A 17,772-nucleotide genomic window follows, 5' to 3' on the forward strand; every position below is an offset into this window, starting at 1 on the left:
TGGTACTACAGGTGCCCGCCACCACCCACCACACCCGGCTAATTTTTGTATTTTTAGTGGAGATGGAGTTTCATCACATTGGTCAGGATGGTCTTGATCTCCTGACCTCGTGATCCACCTACCTGCCTTGGCCTCCCAAAGTGCTGGGATTACAGGCGAGAGCCACTGCACCCGGCCCATGATTTCCCTTTTTTTAGCTCAATCGTTTCTAGTAATATGCTATTTAGTTTCCAGATACGAGGTGTTTCTAGCTGTTCTTTTGTTGGCTGTCTGATTTTATTACATTAAGGTCAGAGAATACAGTCTGTATGGGTTTTTTTTTGTTTGTTTGTTTGTTTGTTTGTTTTTTGAGACGGAGCCTTGCTCTGTCGCCCAGGCTGGAGTGCAGTGGCGCGATCTCAGCTCACTGCAAGCTTCACCTCCCGGGTTCACACCATTCTCCTGCCTCAGCCTCCTGAGTAGCTGGGACTACAGGCGCCTGCCACCACGCCCGGCTAATTTTTTGTATTTTTAGTAGAGATGGGGTTTCACTGTGTTAGCCAGAATGGTCTCGATCTCCTGACCTCATGATCTGCCCACCTGGCCTCCCAAAGTGCTGGGATTACAGGTGTGAGCCACATGTGCCCGGCCTCTGTATGTTATTTTTCATGAATTTATTAGGACTTTTGTCTTCAGGCTTTTTTTTTTTTTTTTGAGACAGAGTCTCACGCTGTTGGCCAGGCTGGAGTGCAGTGGCACAATCTAGTCTCACTGCAACCTCTGTCTCCTGGGCTCAAGCAATTCTCCTGCCTCAGCCTCCGGAGTAGCTGGGATTATAGGCATCTGCCACCATGCCTAGCTAAGTTTTGTATATTTAGTAGAGATGGGGTTTCACAATGTTGGCCAGGCTGGTCTCGAACTCCTGACCTCAGGTAATCCGCCCTCCTTGGCCTCCCAAAGTGCTGGGATTACAGGCGTGAGCTACCACGTCCGGCCTGTCTTCTGGCTTTTTAAGGGTGTCTCTTGTAAACACACAGGAACACACAGTGCCCGCTCCTGGCCGCTCTGTGTCTGTCATGGCTAAAAGCTGTACTTAGAGAAAACCACACAGATGTGGGTGCGAACCCAGTTCCACCCCTCATTTGCCCTTAACCTTCATCAGTCACTTTCTTCTGAGTTTCTCAGTGGGAAAAGTGGGGTGACCACATCTTCCTTGAGAATCGTCAGGGCTTAGATGAACCAGTGGATGTGCCTGGCACGTGGGGACAGCTGGGGAACACTGAGTCTGACCCGACTCTGGAATACGCTGTCAAACATGAGCAAAGACTCCAGGACCTACCTCTCTGCCTTTCCTTCTGCTGACAAAGCTGAGAGCCTTGAGTCAGTTTGTTTTCCAGGGCTCTGGGGACGAGCAGCAATTAGCAGAATACTGTTGAAAGTGTCACAGAGGTACAAGGTTAACAAATAAGCCCCGTTTGTAATCCCGAGCAGGCGCAAGGATGCAGGACAGGCAGAGTATGAACCCCTCCTTTGCTTTTGTAGAATGCAGAGAGCAGTTTGCAGCAGAAGAATGAAGCCATCACATCCTTTGAAGGAAAAACCAACCAAGTTATGTCCAGCATGAAACAAATGGAAGAAAGGTAATCACTTCCCCTGGCAGATATTCTCTGGAAGGTGCCAAGCATTCCCTGGGCCTGGAGACTTATTCAGACTCCCTCTCCAAAGTGCAGGGCAGAGGCTGGGCGCGGTGGCTCACGCCTGTAATCCCAACACTTTGGGAGGCCGAGGCCGGTATATCACTTGAGGTCAGGAGTTCAAGACCAGGCTGGCCAACATGGTGAAACCCTGTCTCTACTAAAAATACAAAAAATTAGCCAGGCTTGGTGGCACACGCCTATAATCCCAGCTTCTTGGGAGGCTGAGGCAAGAGAATTGCTTGAACCCAGGAGGCAGAGGTTGCAAGTGAGCTGAGATCGTGCCATTGCACTCCAGCCTGGCCAACAGGAAGAGACTCTGTCTCAAAAAAAAAAAAAAAAAAAAAGGCCAGGCACGGTGGCTCACGCCTGTAATCCCAGCACTTTGGGAGGCCGAGGCAGGCAGATCACAAGGTCAGGAGATTAAGACCATCCTGGCTAACACAGTTAAACCCCGTCTCTACTAAAAATACAAAAAATTAGCCGGGTGTGGTGGCATGCACCTGTAGTTCCAGCTACTCAGGAGGCTGAGGCAGGAGAATTGCTTGAACCTGGGAGGGGGAGTTTGCAGTGAGCCGAGATCACGCCATTGCACTCCAGCCTGGGCGACAGAGCAAGACTCTGTCTCAAAAAAAAAAAAAAAAAAAAAAAAAAAACTCTCAAAGCTCAGCAGTAAACAATCAATCCAATTGAAAAATGGGCACAAGCTTGGCGCAGTGGCTCACACCTGTAATCCCAGCACTTTGGGAGGCCGAGGCGGGTGGATTGCCTGAGGCCAGGCGTTCAAGACCAGCCTGGCCAACATGGTGAAACCCCATCTCCACTAAAAATACAAGCATTTGCCAGGTGTAGTGGTGCATGCCTGTAATCCCAGCTGCTTGGGAGCCTGTGGCAGAAGAATCGCTTGAACCCGGGAGGCGGAGGTTGCAGTGAGCCAAGATCATGCCTCCACTCTATGCCAGGGCAACAAGAAAGAAACTTCATCTCAAAACAAACCAAAAAACATGGCGGGGCAAAAGACTTGAACAGATACTTCATCACAGAGAACATTTGGACAGCAGAAGAGTACATGAGATGATATTCAGACCATGAGCCATCAGAGAAATGAGTGGCACAATCCCACCGCACATCTGTTAGGACAGCTGTGGTTTCTTGTTTTGTTTTGTGTGTGTTTTTTTAATTTTTTTGAGCCAGAATTTCGCTCTTGTTGCCCAGGCTGGAGTGCAGTGGCACGATCTCAGCTCACCACAGTCTCCACCTCCCAGATTCAAGCAGTTCTCCTGCCTCAGCCTCCCAAGTAGCTGGGATTACAGGCATGTGCCACCACACCCGGCTAATTTTGTATTTTTGTAGAGATGGGGTTTCTCCATGTTGATCGGGCTGGTCTCGAACTCTTTACCTCAGGTAATCTGCCCGCCCTGGCCTCCCAAAGTGCTGGGATTACAGGCGTGAGCCACCGCGCCTGGTCAGCTACAGTTTCTTTAATGACAACACCAAGTGCTGATGAGGACACGGAGTTAATGGATCTCTCATACATTATTGGTAGGAATGCAAAATGGTGCAACCACTTAGGAAAACAGTTTCTCAAGAAGCTAAACGTCCTCTTACCATATAATCCAAATAGAAACGAAACCAAGACCAGTACATATGTTTATAGCAGCTGTGTTCATAACTGCCAAAAACTAGAAGCAGTCCCAGTGTTCTGCATTGGGTGAATGGATAAAGAAAGTGGTAATCTGTGCAGTGAGACAGCTCAGCCGTCATCTGTGCAGTGAAATACAGCTCAGCCATACAAAGGAATGAACCACTGCCCTTTGAGAATGTTCAGAGAGGAAACAAAAGGAATGAACCACTGACATACACGGAAACTTGGATTGATCTCAACGACATTATTCTGAGAAAAAGCCAGTCTCAAGGTTATATAATGTATAATCACATTTAGATTACATTCTCAAAAAGCCAAAGCCATATTGTTGCAGAACAGATGAGTGGTTGCCAGGGGCTGAGGTGGGGAGATCGTGTGGCTCCGGATGGCAGCACTGGGGAGTTTTGGGAGTGGTGGGACTGTCCTGTATCCTGAGTGTGGTGGAGCTGACTCTCCACGTGTTAAAACTCAAGAGCTAATTTTACTGTATGTTAATTTTAAGAAAGAATTTCAGCCAGCAAAAGTCATCCTTTCCTTACAAAGATTTGCTTCATTTGTGCTCTTGCTGGTGTCGCATCCAGGTTGCAGCACTCGGAGCAGGCGAGGCAGGGGGCCGAGGAGCGGAGCCACAAGCTACAGCAGGAGCTGGGCGGGAGGATCAGCGCCCTGCAGCGGCAGCTCTCCCAGCTCCATGAGCAATGGTAGGGGCCCTGCAGGGAGCCTGGGCTGGGTGTGGCTCAGGAGGGACTGGGAAGAACTGGGGGCAAGTAGTGTCCTGCTTCAGCACTCACCCCTGCAGGGTTCGTATGTTATCCCTAGGGAGCTCCCTCCCCGCAGGACGACTCACGTGGTCCAGCTCACCCCCAGAAGGTCTGGCCACGCTCAGACCGTGGTCCCAGGTCACAGCCTTTATTGCCCTTAACCACCCTTTCTAAAAAGAAACAACCGTGTGTCAGTGTTGAGCAGAAAGCCACCTTTCACCTACCCTTTGCTGATGCAAGCTGCGTATAATTTTGTGCACAGTTCGTCTACAGATTTTTTACTTTTCATTTATTTATTTATTTTTTTTTGAAACGGAGTCTCGCTCTGTCACCCAGTCTGGAGTGCAGTGGCCGGATCTCAGCTCACTGCAAGCTCCGCCTCCCGGGTTCACGCTATTCTCCTGTCTCAGCCCCCTGAGTAGCTGGGACGACAGGCACCCGCCACCACGCCCGGCTATTTTTTTGTATTTTTAATAGAGATGGGGTTTCACCATGTTAGCCAGGATGGTCTCGATCTCCTGACCTCATGATCCGCCCACCTCAGCCTCCCAGAGTGTTGGGATTACAGGCGTGAGCCACTGCGCCTGGCCTAATTTTTGTATTTTTACTAGAGACAGGGTTTTGCCATGTTGGCCAGACTGGTCTCAATCTTCTGGCCTCAAGTGATCCACCCGTCTTGGCCTCCCGAAGTGCTGGGATTACAAGTGTGAGCCACCGTGCCTGGCCTATAGATTTTTTGAGATAGTATATATGCCAGATTAAAAGCCTGATGTTGAGAGAAGAGAGAGAAGAGACATCTTTATTCCTACAGAGAGAGAGCAGACTCCAGGGGGTCCAGCAGTGCCCCCAGGGCCACTCAGCTGGCAGAAGGGAGGAGTCAGGTTCAGGCCGGGGCTCACTCCTGGCCTCTTCTCCCTCCAGGGTTCTCTATCGTGAGTCTGGCCGCAGGTTATAGAAAGCAGAATGAGGCTGGGCACGGTGGCTCATGCCTGTATTCCCAGCATCTGGGAGGCCGGGGCAGGGAGATCACGAGGTCAGGAGTTCAAGACCAGCCTGGCCAACATGGTGAAATGCCATCTCTAGTAGAAATACAAAAAATTAGCTGGGCGTGGTGGCACATGCCTATAATCCCAGCTACTCGGGAGACTGAGGCAGGAGAATCGCTTGAACCTGGGAGGCAGAGATTGCAGTGAGCCGAGATCACACCACTGTACTCCAGCCTGGGCGACAGAGCAAGACTCCATCTCAAAAAAACAAAAAGAAAGCAGATTGAATTGGCCAGTGCTGTGGCTCATGCCTGTAATCTCTGCACCTCGGGAAGCTGAGGTGGGAGGATCACTCGAGCCCAGGAGGTTGAGGCTGCAGTGAGCTGAGGTTGCGCCACTGCGCTCCAGCTGGGGTGACAGAGCTAGACCCTGTCTCAGAAAAAGAAAAGAAGGAATTTTGAACTTCCTTTCCTCAGGTCTCCGTGTCAGGGGCGCATTCTGCCTCTGTGGTCCTAAGTGTTCCAGAGCTCTCCCTTCTCTCCTGCATAAGAGTCGAGTATGGCCCTGCAGGCTTTTCTCCCCCTGGTTCCTGCTCTTTCCTGTGGAAGGGCAGGTGACCCTGGGGGAGAGGAAAGCCTTGCCGAAGGGTTTCAGTGCTCAAGTGGCAATTCAGAGAGCTCCCCGTTTCCTGGGCAGTGAGTAGGGTTGTCGGTCCTCCATGAAGATCTCCCACGAGACTAACTCAAGTTCGTTTTATGGAAACAGCTCAAGTCTAGAGAAAGAACTGAAATCAGAAAAAGAGCACAGACAGGCTCTTCAGCGCGAATTACAGCACGAAAGAGACACTTCCTCTCTACTCAGGACGGAGCTACAACAAGTGGAAGGATTGAAAAAGGTGAGGTGGGCCATCCTGGGGCAGGAGAGCCTCTGGCAGCCTCCAGAAGCCCCTGGCAGGCTCTTCTCCCCGCACCCTTTGTGTGGGGGCCAGGCGGCTCCAGGGTGTGGGGAGGCTGTTAGGGGGCTCCTGTTTTAGGAGCAAAGACAAATCATAAATCACTAAGCCTGCTGGCCAGCTCAGATAAAGGCGAGTGCCATGAAGAGAATAAAGCAGAACAGTGTCCTCACCCGTATGCAGGGGCCTGGGGAGGGAGTGACCGGTGAGCAGAGGCTCCAGTGAGTTAGGCCCTACAAAGCACCGCTTGGGCAGAGGCTGCAGGAGCAGCCAGGAGTGTGAGGAGCAAAGGGGAGGCCTCGGCGGCAGGCATCAGGAAGCCCTTCATGGGCCCTGGGAGCCAGCGGAAGGAACGTGGGTTTTGTTTTGAGCACAGTGGGAAGCTGGTGGAGGGACAGGATCCATTTCGTTTGCGGACGGTCATTGGTTCTTGTGTGGAGAGTGGGTGGTAGGCTTGCAGGAGAGGAAGCTGGGAGGAACCAGTCAACATCTCCCACCACATGGTAGTCGTTACCTCAGCCACTGTGCCCAGGGTGCAGACTGGGCCCAGTCTGACCCTGGGAAGCAGACTGACCCCAGCCCTCCACTTCCCCATCACCTCAGTCCCCGGAGGCCCCTCTTACTTGGAGGCATGGCCTGGATGCAGTGTGCTTCAGAGGGCGAGAGAAGTGGGGTCCGGCAGGCCTTCGCTGTCTGGCTGTGGAACTAGACCTCCCAGGAAATTCCGAGGCCGTGTGGAACATTCGCCCTAATGTAAAATCATTGACTTTTCCCAGAGAGGAAGAGGCTCTGCAGTCCTGGACGGGCTGACTGCAGCCTGGGGCGCTGTGAGGGGCTCCTCCCATGTGGGGATGGTGTGCCCTCTTCTCAGGCCCCTGCACTACCGAGCACCGCAGCGCAGCTGAGCCCAAAGCGGGCTTCCCTCGGCAGCTTCCCAGGAGGGGCCTTCAGGGCTGGGGTGGCTTCTGGACCTGGATTTTGTGGCGTTGAACACGGTAATGGACACCACTGCACGATCCGAGGGAGTCAGGAAAGGCGCTGTTGATTTCCGTCGGAAAGTGCCTGGAGTTGTTGGGGAAGGGAGAGCTTCCTCACGAGCCAGGTCAGGCTTGGAGAGTGGAAGGGAGGAAGTGCAGGGCAGAAGAGGACTTGTAGAAAGTTCTGCCTCGTCACGGGGCATACCTCCTTTATTCTGCTTCAAAATGCTTTGGTCAAAAGATTCGAATGACACAATGACAGCCCGCCCCAACAATAGGAACAAAACAATGTCTAGTATCCCCAGTTAAGCCACAGCGTGCCTTGCAAGCATGTACACAGAAGCAGAAGCTGCGGCACGGGGTGTGCGGGGAGCTACCCCGCCACTCGGGCCTCAGCACCACCGCTGTTCCCCGTGGTCCCCAGTTACTTTCTGGGTCTCCATCCTGGCCTTACCAGACTGGCTCAAGGTGCACTGGCCGCAGGTGTCAGTGCCGTTGTCCCCTGGGAAGTCTGCTCCGTGCAGGGCTCCTCGTGGTCCAGCCAGCCTCCGGGTTGTCTAGCCATGAAATGAGGTCCCAAGTCACTGCCTTCATCATCCTTGACCAGCGCTTTCCAAAACAGCTTTTTCAGAGTTGAACAGGAAACCACCTTTCAAACTAGTCTTTGCTGATGCAAAGTGTGATTTTTGTGCACAGTTCTTCTATAGATTTTTTGAGATAGCAATCTGGTTTTTTTTTTGGTTTTTTTGTTTTTTTTTTTTTTTAGACGGAGTCTCGCTCTGTCGCCCGGGCTGGAGTGTAGTGGCCGGACCTCAGCTCACTGCAAGCTCTGCCTCCCGGGTTCACGCCATTCTCCTGCCTCAGCCTCCCGAGTAGCTGGGACTACAGGCGTCCGCCACCTTGCCCGGCTAGTTTTTTGTATTTTTTAGTAGAGACGGGGTTTCACCATGTTAGCCAGGATGGTCTCGATCTCCTGACCTCGTGATCTGCCCGTCTCGGCCTCCCAAAGTGCTGGGATTACAGGCTTGAGCCACCGCGCCTGGCAGCAATCTGTTTTGTAAAAAGTTTATATTTTAAAAAGAAGCTCAAATAGGCAAAGCCTCATTTGTCCTATGAGGGTAACTTTTTTTTTTTGAGACAGACTCTGTTGCCCAGGTTGGAGTGCAGTGGAGCGATCTCAGCTCACTGCAACCTCCGCCTCCCCAGTTCAAGCGATTCTCCTGCCTCAGCCTCCCGACTAGCTGGGATTACAGGCATGTGCCACCATGCCCTGCTAAGTTTTGTATTTTTACTAAAGGAGGGGTTTCGCCATGTTGGCCAGGCTGATTTTGACTGCCTGACCTCAGGTGATCCGCCCACCTCAGCCTCCCAGTGCTGGGATTACAGGTGTGAGCCCCTGTGCCCGGCCGAGGGTAACTGTTTTTAATGTGGCTGATGAATGTAACTATCCTGTCCCATGTCTCTGTCCCCAGCTGCAGAGCCCTCGTAGAGTGCCTGCCTTCGAGCTGCCCAGTGTCGAGAGTAAGCTAGCAAGAAATAATCTTGAATGACATTAATACAGGACTGCATTTTGCTTTTTTTTTTTGAGCTGGAGTCTCACTCTGTCGCCCAGGCTGGAGTATAGTAGCACGATCTCGGCTCACCACAACCTCCGCCTCCCAGGTTCAAGCAATTCTTCTGCCTCAGTCTCCCAAGTAGCTGGGATTACAGGTGCCCACCACACCCAGCTAATTTCTGTATTTTTAGTGGAGACAGGTTTGCACCATGTTGGCCAGGTTGGCCTCAAACTCCTGACCTCAGGTAATCCACCCGCCTCGGCCTCCCAAAGTGCTGGAAGTACAGGCATGAGCCACTGTGCCCGGCTGCCTTTTGCTCTTGAAAAACATTCTGATCTGCTTGTTGCTCTGGTTGCTAAATCTTTAAAAAAAAAAAAAAAAAAAAAAACCGGCCGGTGCAGTGGCTCACACCTGTAATCCCAGCACTTTGGGAGGCCAAGGCAGGTAGATCACAAGGTCAGGAGTTCAAGGCTATCCTGGCTAACATGGTGAAACCCTAGCTCTACTAAAAATACAAAAATTAGCAGGGCATGGTGGTGTGCACCTGTAGTTCCAGCTACTTGGGAGGCTGAGGCAGCAGAATCACTTGAACCCAGGAGGCAGAGGTTACAGTGAGCCAAGATGGTGCCACTGCACTCCAGCCTGGCGAGAGAGCGAGACTCTGTCTCAAAAAAATAATAAAATTTTTAAAAAGGCCCGTGAATCCTCTGTCCAGCGTCTGGTTGGTTTGTTCATTTTAGGAGTTGCGGGAGCTTCAGGACGAGAAGGCAGAGCTGCAGAAGATCTGCGAGGAGCAGGAACAAGCGCTCCAGGAAATGGGCCTGCACCTCAGCCAGTAAGAACCCCACTCCCCTCATCTGCCTCTGCAGGCATACCAGTCTACCCCCCACACCCCTCAGGCCCCAAACCTACTTCCTTTTGACGAAAGGAGGGGGTGCCATTTAGGAGCCCAGTCTACTGTTCACAGATGAGGTCTCAGGAAGCCAGGCCTCAGAGGGACCAAGCACTGATTCCTGCTAACCCCCTGGGGATGTCAGTCAGCTCTTAGTTAATTCATCAAGCACACTCATTCCTAGTGACCAGGACACTCTTATTCCTTAGCTTCATATCCAGGGCCTTAGGGAACAGATGGGCAATGAGAGGATTGCTTGGTCAGTCTACAGTCAGGCCAGAGGGAGCGTGGCAGGTTTGAGAATGGAAGCCTGGCACGATAGAGGTGCGCTCACCGGCCTTGCACAGCACAGCCCCCTTCCTTTCGGGGAACTGGCCACCGCATCCGCCAGAGTCTGTCTGTCTGCTACAGATGCTGATGGGTGCAGATCCTGGTAGTTCTGCTCTCCTCTGACTTGACAGCTCCCCTCCTTGGTGTCCCAGTCTGGACACGTTGCTGTGGACACCTGGGCCTTGGGGTGGATCACACTTCGGATTGTGGAACTTGTCCATTTGTGTGATGATTTTGCATTTTCAACACAGTGGGTAGCCTTTTCTTCTCGAGTCAGGACTCTTGGTTGCAAGTAACAGAAATCCAACTCAAAGTGGCTTAAGCAAAAGAAGCCATCAGGAATCGGTCTCTGTTTCCTACCTCTGCTATCCTGTCTACCTCACAGGTGGGTCTGGACCCTTCAGGGGCAAAACAGCACTCAGCAAGGCCATCTGTCAGAGGAACAAAGTCCCTCTTCTTTCTGCATAGCTCCCAAAATCACCCAAGGTTGACTCTGCTCCCGAGTACCCATGCCTGATGCAAGCACCATGACCAAGGAGATGGGGCTCTCCTGGGCTCAGGTCCAGCACTGCATATATTTGACCAGAAAAGGTCCACACATGGAGATCAAAATGAGAATCAGCTTGAAACACACTAGTGTATAGATGTGTGCAGCCTTAGAATTTTTCTTGCAGTCTGGAAATGTGTAGAGTCTAGTACTATTAAGAAAATAGGCCGGGTGTGGTGGCTCATGCCTGTAATCCCAGCACTTTGGGAGACCAAAGTGGGCAGATCACCTGAGGTCAGGAGTTCGACGCCAGCCTGGCCAACATGGTGAAACCCCGTCTCTACTAAAAATACAAATATTACCCAGGCATGGTGGCAGGCGCCTGTAATCCCAGCTACTCGGGAGGCCAAGACAATAGAATCACTTGAACCCAGGGGGCAGAAGTTGCAGTAAGCCGCGATTGTGCCACTGCACTCCAGTCTGGGCGACAAAAGTGAGGATCCATCTCAAAAAAAAAAAAAAATAGCTGGTCAAGGAATCTGATGTCTGTGGTGGGAATGCGGTCTGCCCACTCCCAAATGCAGGTGTTGGCCACTCGCCATCTCTCCTGTGCCCCTTACCTTTCTACATCAGCCCATGGCTGCTACTCCCTCCCCTCCCACCCTCCGCCCTGCCTGCCACCCACTCAGCTGAGTGCCCTGTGCTGCTCTCGTCTGGCCTGTCAACTTGCCATGCTCTGGCCCCTGTTCCTCCCCAACCCCCAGGGAGCTCCTTGAGCGACGCAAGGCCCAGTGTCTATCCCTATGCTCAAGAGCACAGGCCAGCTGTGAGGGCATCCCAAGAGCACTCACCAGAAGCAGACATGGAACAGAGGCTGGCATGGAGCTGGCTTTTGGGGTTTGCAGCCAGTGTTTTCCTCTTTACATTGGATGGATGGCAAGGCAGTGTCACAGGTCCCCTCCTAGTGGACCATAGACCTCGAAACTGTGGATGGTCTCTGATCTTTAAAATGTATCTTTGTGGCCGGGTGTGGTGGCTCATGCCTGTAATCCCAGCATTTTGGGAGGCTGAGGTGGGCGTATCACCTGAGGTTGGGAGTTCGAGACCAGCCTGACCAACGTGGAGAAGCCCCGTCTCTACTAAAAATATAAAATTAGCCAGGCGTGCTGGAATGTGCCTGTAATCCCAGCTACTCAGGAGGCTGAGGCAGGAGAATCACTTGAACCTGGGAGGCAGAGGTTGCAGGGAGCCGAGATCGCACCATTGCGCTCCAGCCTGGCCAACAAGAGTGAAACTCTGTCTCAAAAACAAAAAAAAAAATGTATTGTTGCACTTTGTGGCTGCCTGGCATTACCGGCTACCCTAGCTTCCGAATTCCAGTGTGAGCTGCCTGGCCGCCACCACTCCCAGCAAGTGCTGTGCGTGTGACAGCATCAGGTGTATGCAAACCCAGACGGGGCTACCTGAGGAGTTGCTTTTGTGCTCTCTCTCCTCTTCCCTTCTTCCTCTTGCAAGCCTATGCCGGATGACAGAGATGGCAAAGCCTCTTCGCAGACCCTACATTAGCTACAGGAACAGTTTTCCAGTTTCATTATCTTGGGAACATCTGGATTCTTCCTAAATTGTGTTTCCCAGAGTTCTTGTATGTTCAGTTTGCCATCTTGACCTGGCTTCCCAAGGTCTGTCCATCTGGGCAGCCTCTTCTGATCCTGTCAATCTGCTGGCCTATTTCCTGTTTCTGCAGCCGGACCAGGAAGGGAAGGAGCTGCCTCCCAATCTTTAGCAAAAGCCACAGGGATTTTTCTAAATGCCCTGATGCTGTTTTCTAAGTCTAGCCTGTGTTTCCCAGAGACCTGCCATTTTCTCACTTTGATTAGTCTAATCTGATGATAGTTCAGACTGAGCTCAGTTTTTAAGAAAGGCTCAGACCAGGCTGGCGTGGGGGCTCACGCCTATAATCCCAGCACTTTGGGAGGCCGAGGCAGGTGGATCGCTTGAGATCAGGAGTTCAAGACCAGCCAGGCCAATATGGTGAAACCCCGTCTGTAGTAAAAGTACAAGAAAATAAGTTGGGCATGGTGTCAGGCGCCTGTCATCCCATTTACTTGGGAAGCTGAGGTAGGAGAATCACTTGAACCCAGGAAGCAGAGGTTGCAGTGAGCCGAGATCACACCACTGCACTGCAGCCTGGGCGACTCAGCAAGACTCCATCTCAAAAAAAAAAGAAAAAGAAAAAGAAACGCTCAGGCCTATAATCCCAGCACTTTGGGAGGCTAAGGCAGGCAGATCACTTGAGGTCAGGAGTTCAAGACCAGCCTGGGCAACATGGCAAAACCCCACCTCTACAAAAAAAATACAAAAATTAGCCAGGCATGATGGCTCGCACCTGTAGTCCCAGCTACTTGGGAGAATCACTTGAGCCCAGGAGGTCAAGGCTGCAGTGAGCCATGATTGCATCACTGCACTCCAGCCTGAGCAATATAGCAAGACCCTGTCTCAAAAAAAAAAAAAAAAAAAAAAAAAAGATCACACTGTTTCCCCACATCACACAAACTGCCTCATTTTATATGGTTTAGTTCTGCCAATTTAATCCGTGTTCAGTCCTGTCTCTTACATAAACAAAGGAATTGTTCTGACACTAACAAGAATGGAACAAGAACAAATGGCTCTGCCCTCTGAGCCTGCCCGTTCCAGACAGCAGGCAGCAGATTGGAGGCCAGGGAGAAGCCTGCAGACTCAGGTTCCTGCTGGGGAGAGCGGTAGAGACTAGCGCAGAACAGGGCCAGGTCTTGGACTTCTGGCCTCAGGCCATCCTCTCGCCTCAGCCTCCCTCGAAGTCGTTTTGAGCCCCTGCAGGCTAAGCCGTGTGTTCTTGTGCCAGATGCAATCCCAGGCTCAGCCTCAGCCCCCAGCAGACGGGAGCCAGTGTGATGAGGCGACTCTGGGATTGTACAGAGGCAGAAGGCATTTTAACAACCCATGTTCTGGGTCTCCTCACAAGTCCGGTATCTTCACAAAGCTAGTCATGAGAGCCAGCTGTGTTAGGGAGTCAGCACCTCTCTCTCTCTCACTGCTGTCTAATGGCCTTTTCTTCCTTAGGTCCAAGCTGAAGATGGAAGATATAAAAGAAGTGAACCAGGCACTGAAGGTACTGGCTTGCTAAGAACCACTTCTTCGCCATCAGCTTGTGCTGATGGCCTGTGTGCTCGTACGTTTAAGTATCCCAACAGTCAGGTGAAAGTGTGTGGTCGAGGCAGTGGTGGTGATGACGTATTTAGAGAAGCCAGATGCTGCTCAGAAACGTGTCCCTCAGCTGAGGGATGCTGACAGGTGGCAGGGCCAAAGCTGAACCTAGGTCTTCTGACTCCAGTTCTGCCATCAGCTGTGCTTTGAAAATAGGCCTGATGGGTCTTCCTAAAGGGGGAAGCAGGTGGCAGAGAGGAGAGACCCGCGGGTATCTTTAAACAGTGAAAAACAGGCCCTTCTGTTGAAGTGAAGGGCCAGAGGCCAGCCAGCCCCACTGCAGTGCCCTGTGCCATTGCTAAGGACCACTCAAGCCAAGCCCTGAGTTGGGCCAGGTTTCCACACCCTTGTGGGGAGGGCAGAATAACACATTCCACTGAAGAGCAGGAGCTTGCAGGTGCCCTGGTGCAGGTGCAGGTGCCAGGCTGAGCTGCAGGGTGGAGAGCGTGGGAGAGGAGGCAGACATTCAGGGGCACGGCAGCCTGGCCTACAAGATGGCTTTGCCTGCAGGAGCATCCAGCCATCGGCCTCAGCTGTGCTGTGGCAGCGATGCAAAAGCAGTCCCTTTCCACACTCTCCCACGCGGTGCAGAGCAGGGACCCTAATGTCTCTGGGCATCTAACTTCCAAGTGTCAGGTTAGGGGCAGCAATTAACAGCAGCCTGGACTGCTAGGTAATATCAGTTTCACAGTATCAGGGAGGATAAAAATCGTAAAACAGGACTCTAGAGCCGCCAGAGCTCTTTGATGTCAGGATGAACGTCCTGGGCACACACTGGCAGCCCTAAGGGTGTGTGACTCTAGCTCAGCCTATGAGGATCTGTTTGTCAGCAAGAAAATCACATCCAGCAGATGCTAACAGGCCAGAAAAGTACCTCATGCCTTTGACTCCTGGAACACCCCAGTCCCTAAGCCTGAATAAATCACAGGTGCTGCCTCTCCCTGAGAAAGCCCTCCCAAGAGCCACCTTTCAAAGCCTCAGCCGCCTCCCCTGTGGAATGGAGTCCATCTGCTCCCCAGGGCTGTTCAAGAATCAGGGCTTTGGCCCGCAAGGAGAAGCGCTTCCTCAGGCCTGTGGGATGCAGTGCCCGCTGTCCATCACCTTCTGTCTCCACAGCGATCAGCGTCAGCAAGTGTTCCAGTCTCACTCAGATTTGGCCCTTCCGCCACGCCTGCCAGTTCAGCTAGTCCCTTCGACCAGTGTCTCAGGCAGGGTCTAGGGTTGCAGGCACCAGAAGCTCGCTCTGCTTACTTCAGCCAAAGGGAACTGATGGAAAGTGGGGTTGTGCCTGAGTGAGCGGATGCTGGAGACTGCCTTGAGGCCCCAGGGCAGCCTGCAGAGCCAGGTGGAGCGTGGAGCTAGGACGCAGGAATCCTGGCTGCAGCCAGACCGGGAAAGGGCCCGTTGATGACAGTCCTGTGAGGCCACATCTGATGGAGAAGAAACAGTGCCTCACTAGGAAACAGGTGCTGTGAGGGACAATGGATGCAGCCGGAACACAGCTACGCACTCATCAGGGGCTTAGACAGAAAGTAGATTCTAGAATGTCCTTTCCTCCTCAGGGCCACGCCTGGCTGAAAGATGACGAAGCGACGCACTGTAGGCAGTGTGAGAAGGAGTTCTCCATTTCCCGGAGAAAGGTATGTGTGTGGGGGCTCCACCCACCCTCCCAGTGCCCTGGGTCATTGCCCGCTGAGATTCCCCTTTCTCTGGTTCCAGAAAGCCTGCATCAGACCAGGCCCACTGACCTGACTGTGCTCACTGGCTGGCAGATGGGCAGCCCCGCCTCCCCTGCTTGCCTCTGCAGATGGCTTTCCATCCTGGCACCCTCTTTCTGGGAAGCCTTGGCCAGTCAGAGGCCCCTGGTCTCCAGCACATCCTTTCAGTAATTGACAATGATTTTTGGGGAGATAGGGCTCCTTGTGCCAAGCTGCTCTAGGGGATTGTCATTGAAAATTCTCTGTGTGCGGCAGGACCAAAATCTGGCCCAACTTAGGCAAAAACAGAATCTATGGGGAACCTACAGGGCAGGAGGTCACCAAAAATCACCGGTGATCTAGGCAGGGTGCTTGTCCCCGTCTTCTAGGTTCTGGAAACAAGGCCCTAGGCTCACCCTGGGGTCTAGGGTTGACAGGGCCTTATTAATAGTCTCACCAAGACCAGCTGGGTAGGGGAAGAGTTAGATATAAGCAAAACTGGGAGCTAAAGGAAACACTGCCACCACCATGTTCTGTCTGTTCCCATCAACAGCCTAGCTCTGGAAAAGAGGAAGCCACAGCCACCCCCGACGCCCCACCCCGAGTTTCAGGCAGTGCCTTGCAGTGAGCTCAGAGCTAGAAACCACGGCCTGAGGCTGCCTGAGATCACGTGTGTCTACAAGGCCTGGCTGTTCCCATCTGTGGAACCACAGAAGCAGAGGCTGCACAGGTGCTCATCTCCGTGTCTTATCAGGCACCTAGGGAACCTGTTTAGAAAGGGGAAGACCCACTCCCACCCCCTGGAATGCAGCAAAGAGAACAAACCAGACTCTTCCCGTAGCTGGCTGGCTTAATGATGAAGTACAGCAAAAGTAAACTTTTTGTCTTAAGACCCTTAGGCTGGGCACGGTGGCTCACGCCTGTAATCCCAGCACGGTGGGAGACCGAGGCGGGTGGATCACGAGGTCAGGAGTTCAAGACCAGTATGGCCAAGATGGTGAAACCCCATCTCTACTAAAAAAAATACAAAAACTAATTGGGCATGGTGGTGGACGCTTGTAATCCCAGCTACTTGAGAGGCTGAGGCAGGAGAATCGCTTGAACCCGAGGCAGAGGTTGCAGTGAGCCAAGATTATGCCACTGCACCCCAGCCTGGGCAACAGACTCAAAAAAAAAAAGCCGGGCGCAGTGGCTCACGCCTGTAATCCCAGCACTTTGGGAGGCCAAGGTGGGCGGATCACAAGGTCAGGAAATCGAGACCATCCTGGCTAACACTGTGAAACCCCGTCTCTACTAAAAATACAAAAGGCACCGGGCATGATGGCGGGCACCTGTAGTCCCAGCTACTCGGGAGGCTGAGGCAGAAGAATGGTGTGAACCCGGGAGGTGGGGCTTGCAGTGAGCCCAGATCGTGCCACTGCACTCTAGCCTGGGCGACAGAGTGAGACTCTGTCTCAAATAAAATAAAAAATAAAAAAACCTATTTGCACACAGCCCTCACCACTCCACAGAAACGTAAGAACCCATTCCAGGCCGGGCGCGGTGGCTCATGCCTGTAATCCCAGCACTTTGGGAGGCTGAGACAGGCGGATCACGAGGTCAGGAGATGGAGACCATCCTGGCTAACACGGTGAAACCCCGTCTCTACTAAAAATACAAGAATTAGCCAGGCGTGGTGGCGGGCACCTGTAGTCCCAGCTACTCGGGAGGCCGAGGCAGGAGAATGGCGTGAACCCGGAGGCAGAGCTTGCAGTGAGCCCAGATCGTGCCACTGCACTCCAGCCTGGGCGACAAAGCGAGACTCCGTCTCGAGAAGAAAAAAAAAAAACCCATTCCTAACAAACGATGTGCTTCTGGGTTAGGAAGCAGGGAGGGTGTGCGGATGGCTTTTCCCTGGGTGTCCTGTGACTGCCTTCTTCCCGTCCTCTAGCACCACTGCCGGAACTGTGGCCACATCTTCTGCAACACCTGCTCCAGCAACGAGCTGGCCCTGCCCTCCTACCCCAAGCCGGTGCGAGTGTGTGACGGCTGCCACACCCTGCTCCTGCAGCGCTGCTCCTCCACGGCCTCCTGAGCGTCCGTCCTCGGGAGCACAGCCTCGCGGACAGCGCCAAACCCTGTGGGTCTCCAGGTGCTTGGGAAATGTGTTCTTTCCCAAGAAATCGAAGGAAAGAATCCAATTTCTCGCCCGGCCTCTGGCACTCCAGAGGACAGCGTGCCAGAACCAGCTGCTCTCACCTGGCCGTGATTCGTTCCGAATTAACTCCTCTGGATGGAAACGTCCATCTTACTTGGTTATATCACGGCTCTGGTTCAGATACAACTTCGTGATTTTGCTACTATCATTTTTCACTTTTCAAAGAATTTAACCTGTTTTACAGCAGTTCAGTTCTGCTAGTGAGTGGTTTCCCTCTCCCACCTCCCTTCTAAAAACCTGACTTGTGTACAGCGTTTAACAAACATGGGGTCTGTCAGTGTGCCTTCTCTGCTTCAGTCAAGAAATCACCATTTCATGCCCTTGTGACTACCTATCGTTGGTCCAGCAATAAAATCATTTATTTTTCACTTTGGTA

The 17,772-nt window shown here is 52.5% G+C and overlaps 1 protein-coding gene across 3 annotated transcripts in view; it reads left to right on the forward strand.

Annotated features, from left to right (window-relative positions):
• The window catches only part of RUFY1 (RUN and FYVE domain containing 1), a 65,548-nt gene extending 47,776 nt beyond the window's left edge, over positions 1-17,772 (forward strand). The window contains exons 12-19 of one of the 3 annotated variants that reach the window (XR_004056236.1): positions 1,522-1,619; positions 3,900-4,019; positions 5,831-5,960; positions 9,291-9,385; positions 13,359-13,407; positions 15,065-15,142; positions 15,753-15,929; positions 17,130-17,772. Coding sequence is in view for 1 of the 3 variants with exons in the window: in XM_030926691.1 (XP_030782551.1) it covers positions 1,522-1,619; positions 3,900-4,019; positions 5,831-5,960; positions 9,291-9,385; positions 13,359-13,407; positions 15,065-15,142; positions 17,130-17,273 (714 nt within the window). In the remaining 2 variants the exon portion in view is untranslated. Of the gene's footprint in view, positions 1-1,521; positions 1,620-3,899; positions 4,020-5,830; positions 5,961-6,793; positions 7,013-9,290; positions 9,386-13,358; positions 13,408-15,064; positions 15,143-15,752; positions 15,930-17,129 lie in introns of those variants that run through there. The other 2 variants (XM_030926691.1, XR_004056237.1) reach the window with 2 other exon arrangements.

This window comes from Rhinopithecus roxellana, chromosome 3 (genome assembly GCF_007565055.1).
Source record: "Rhinopithecus roxellana isolate Shanxi Qingling chromosome 3, ASM756505v1, whole genome shotgun sequence".
NCBI classification, from domain to species: Eukaryota; Metazoa; Chordata; class Mammalia; order Primates; family Cercopithecidae; genus Rhinopithecus; species Rhinopithecus roxellana.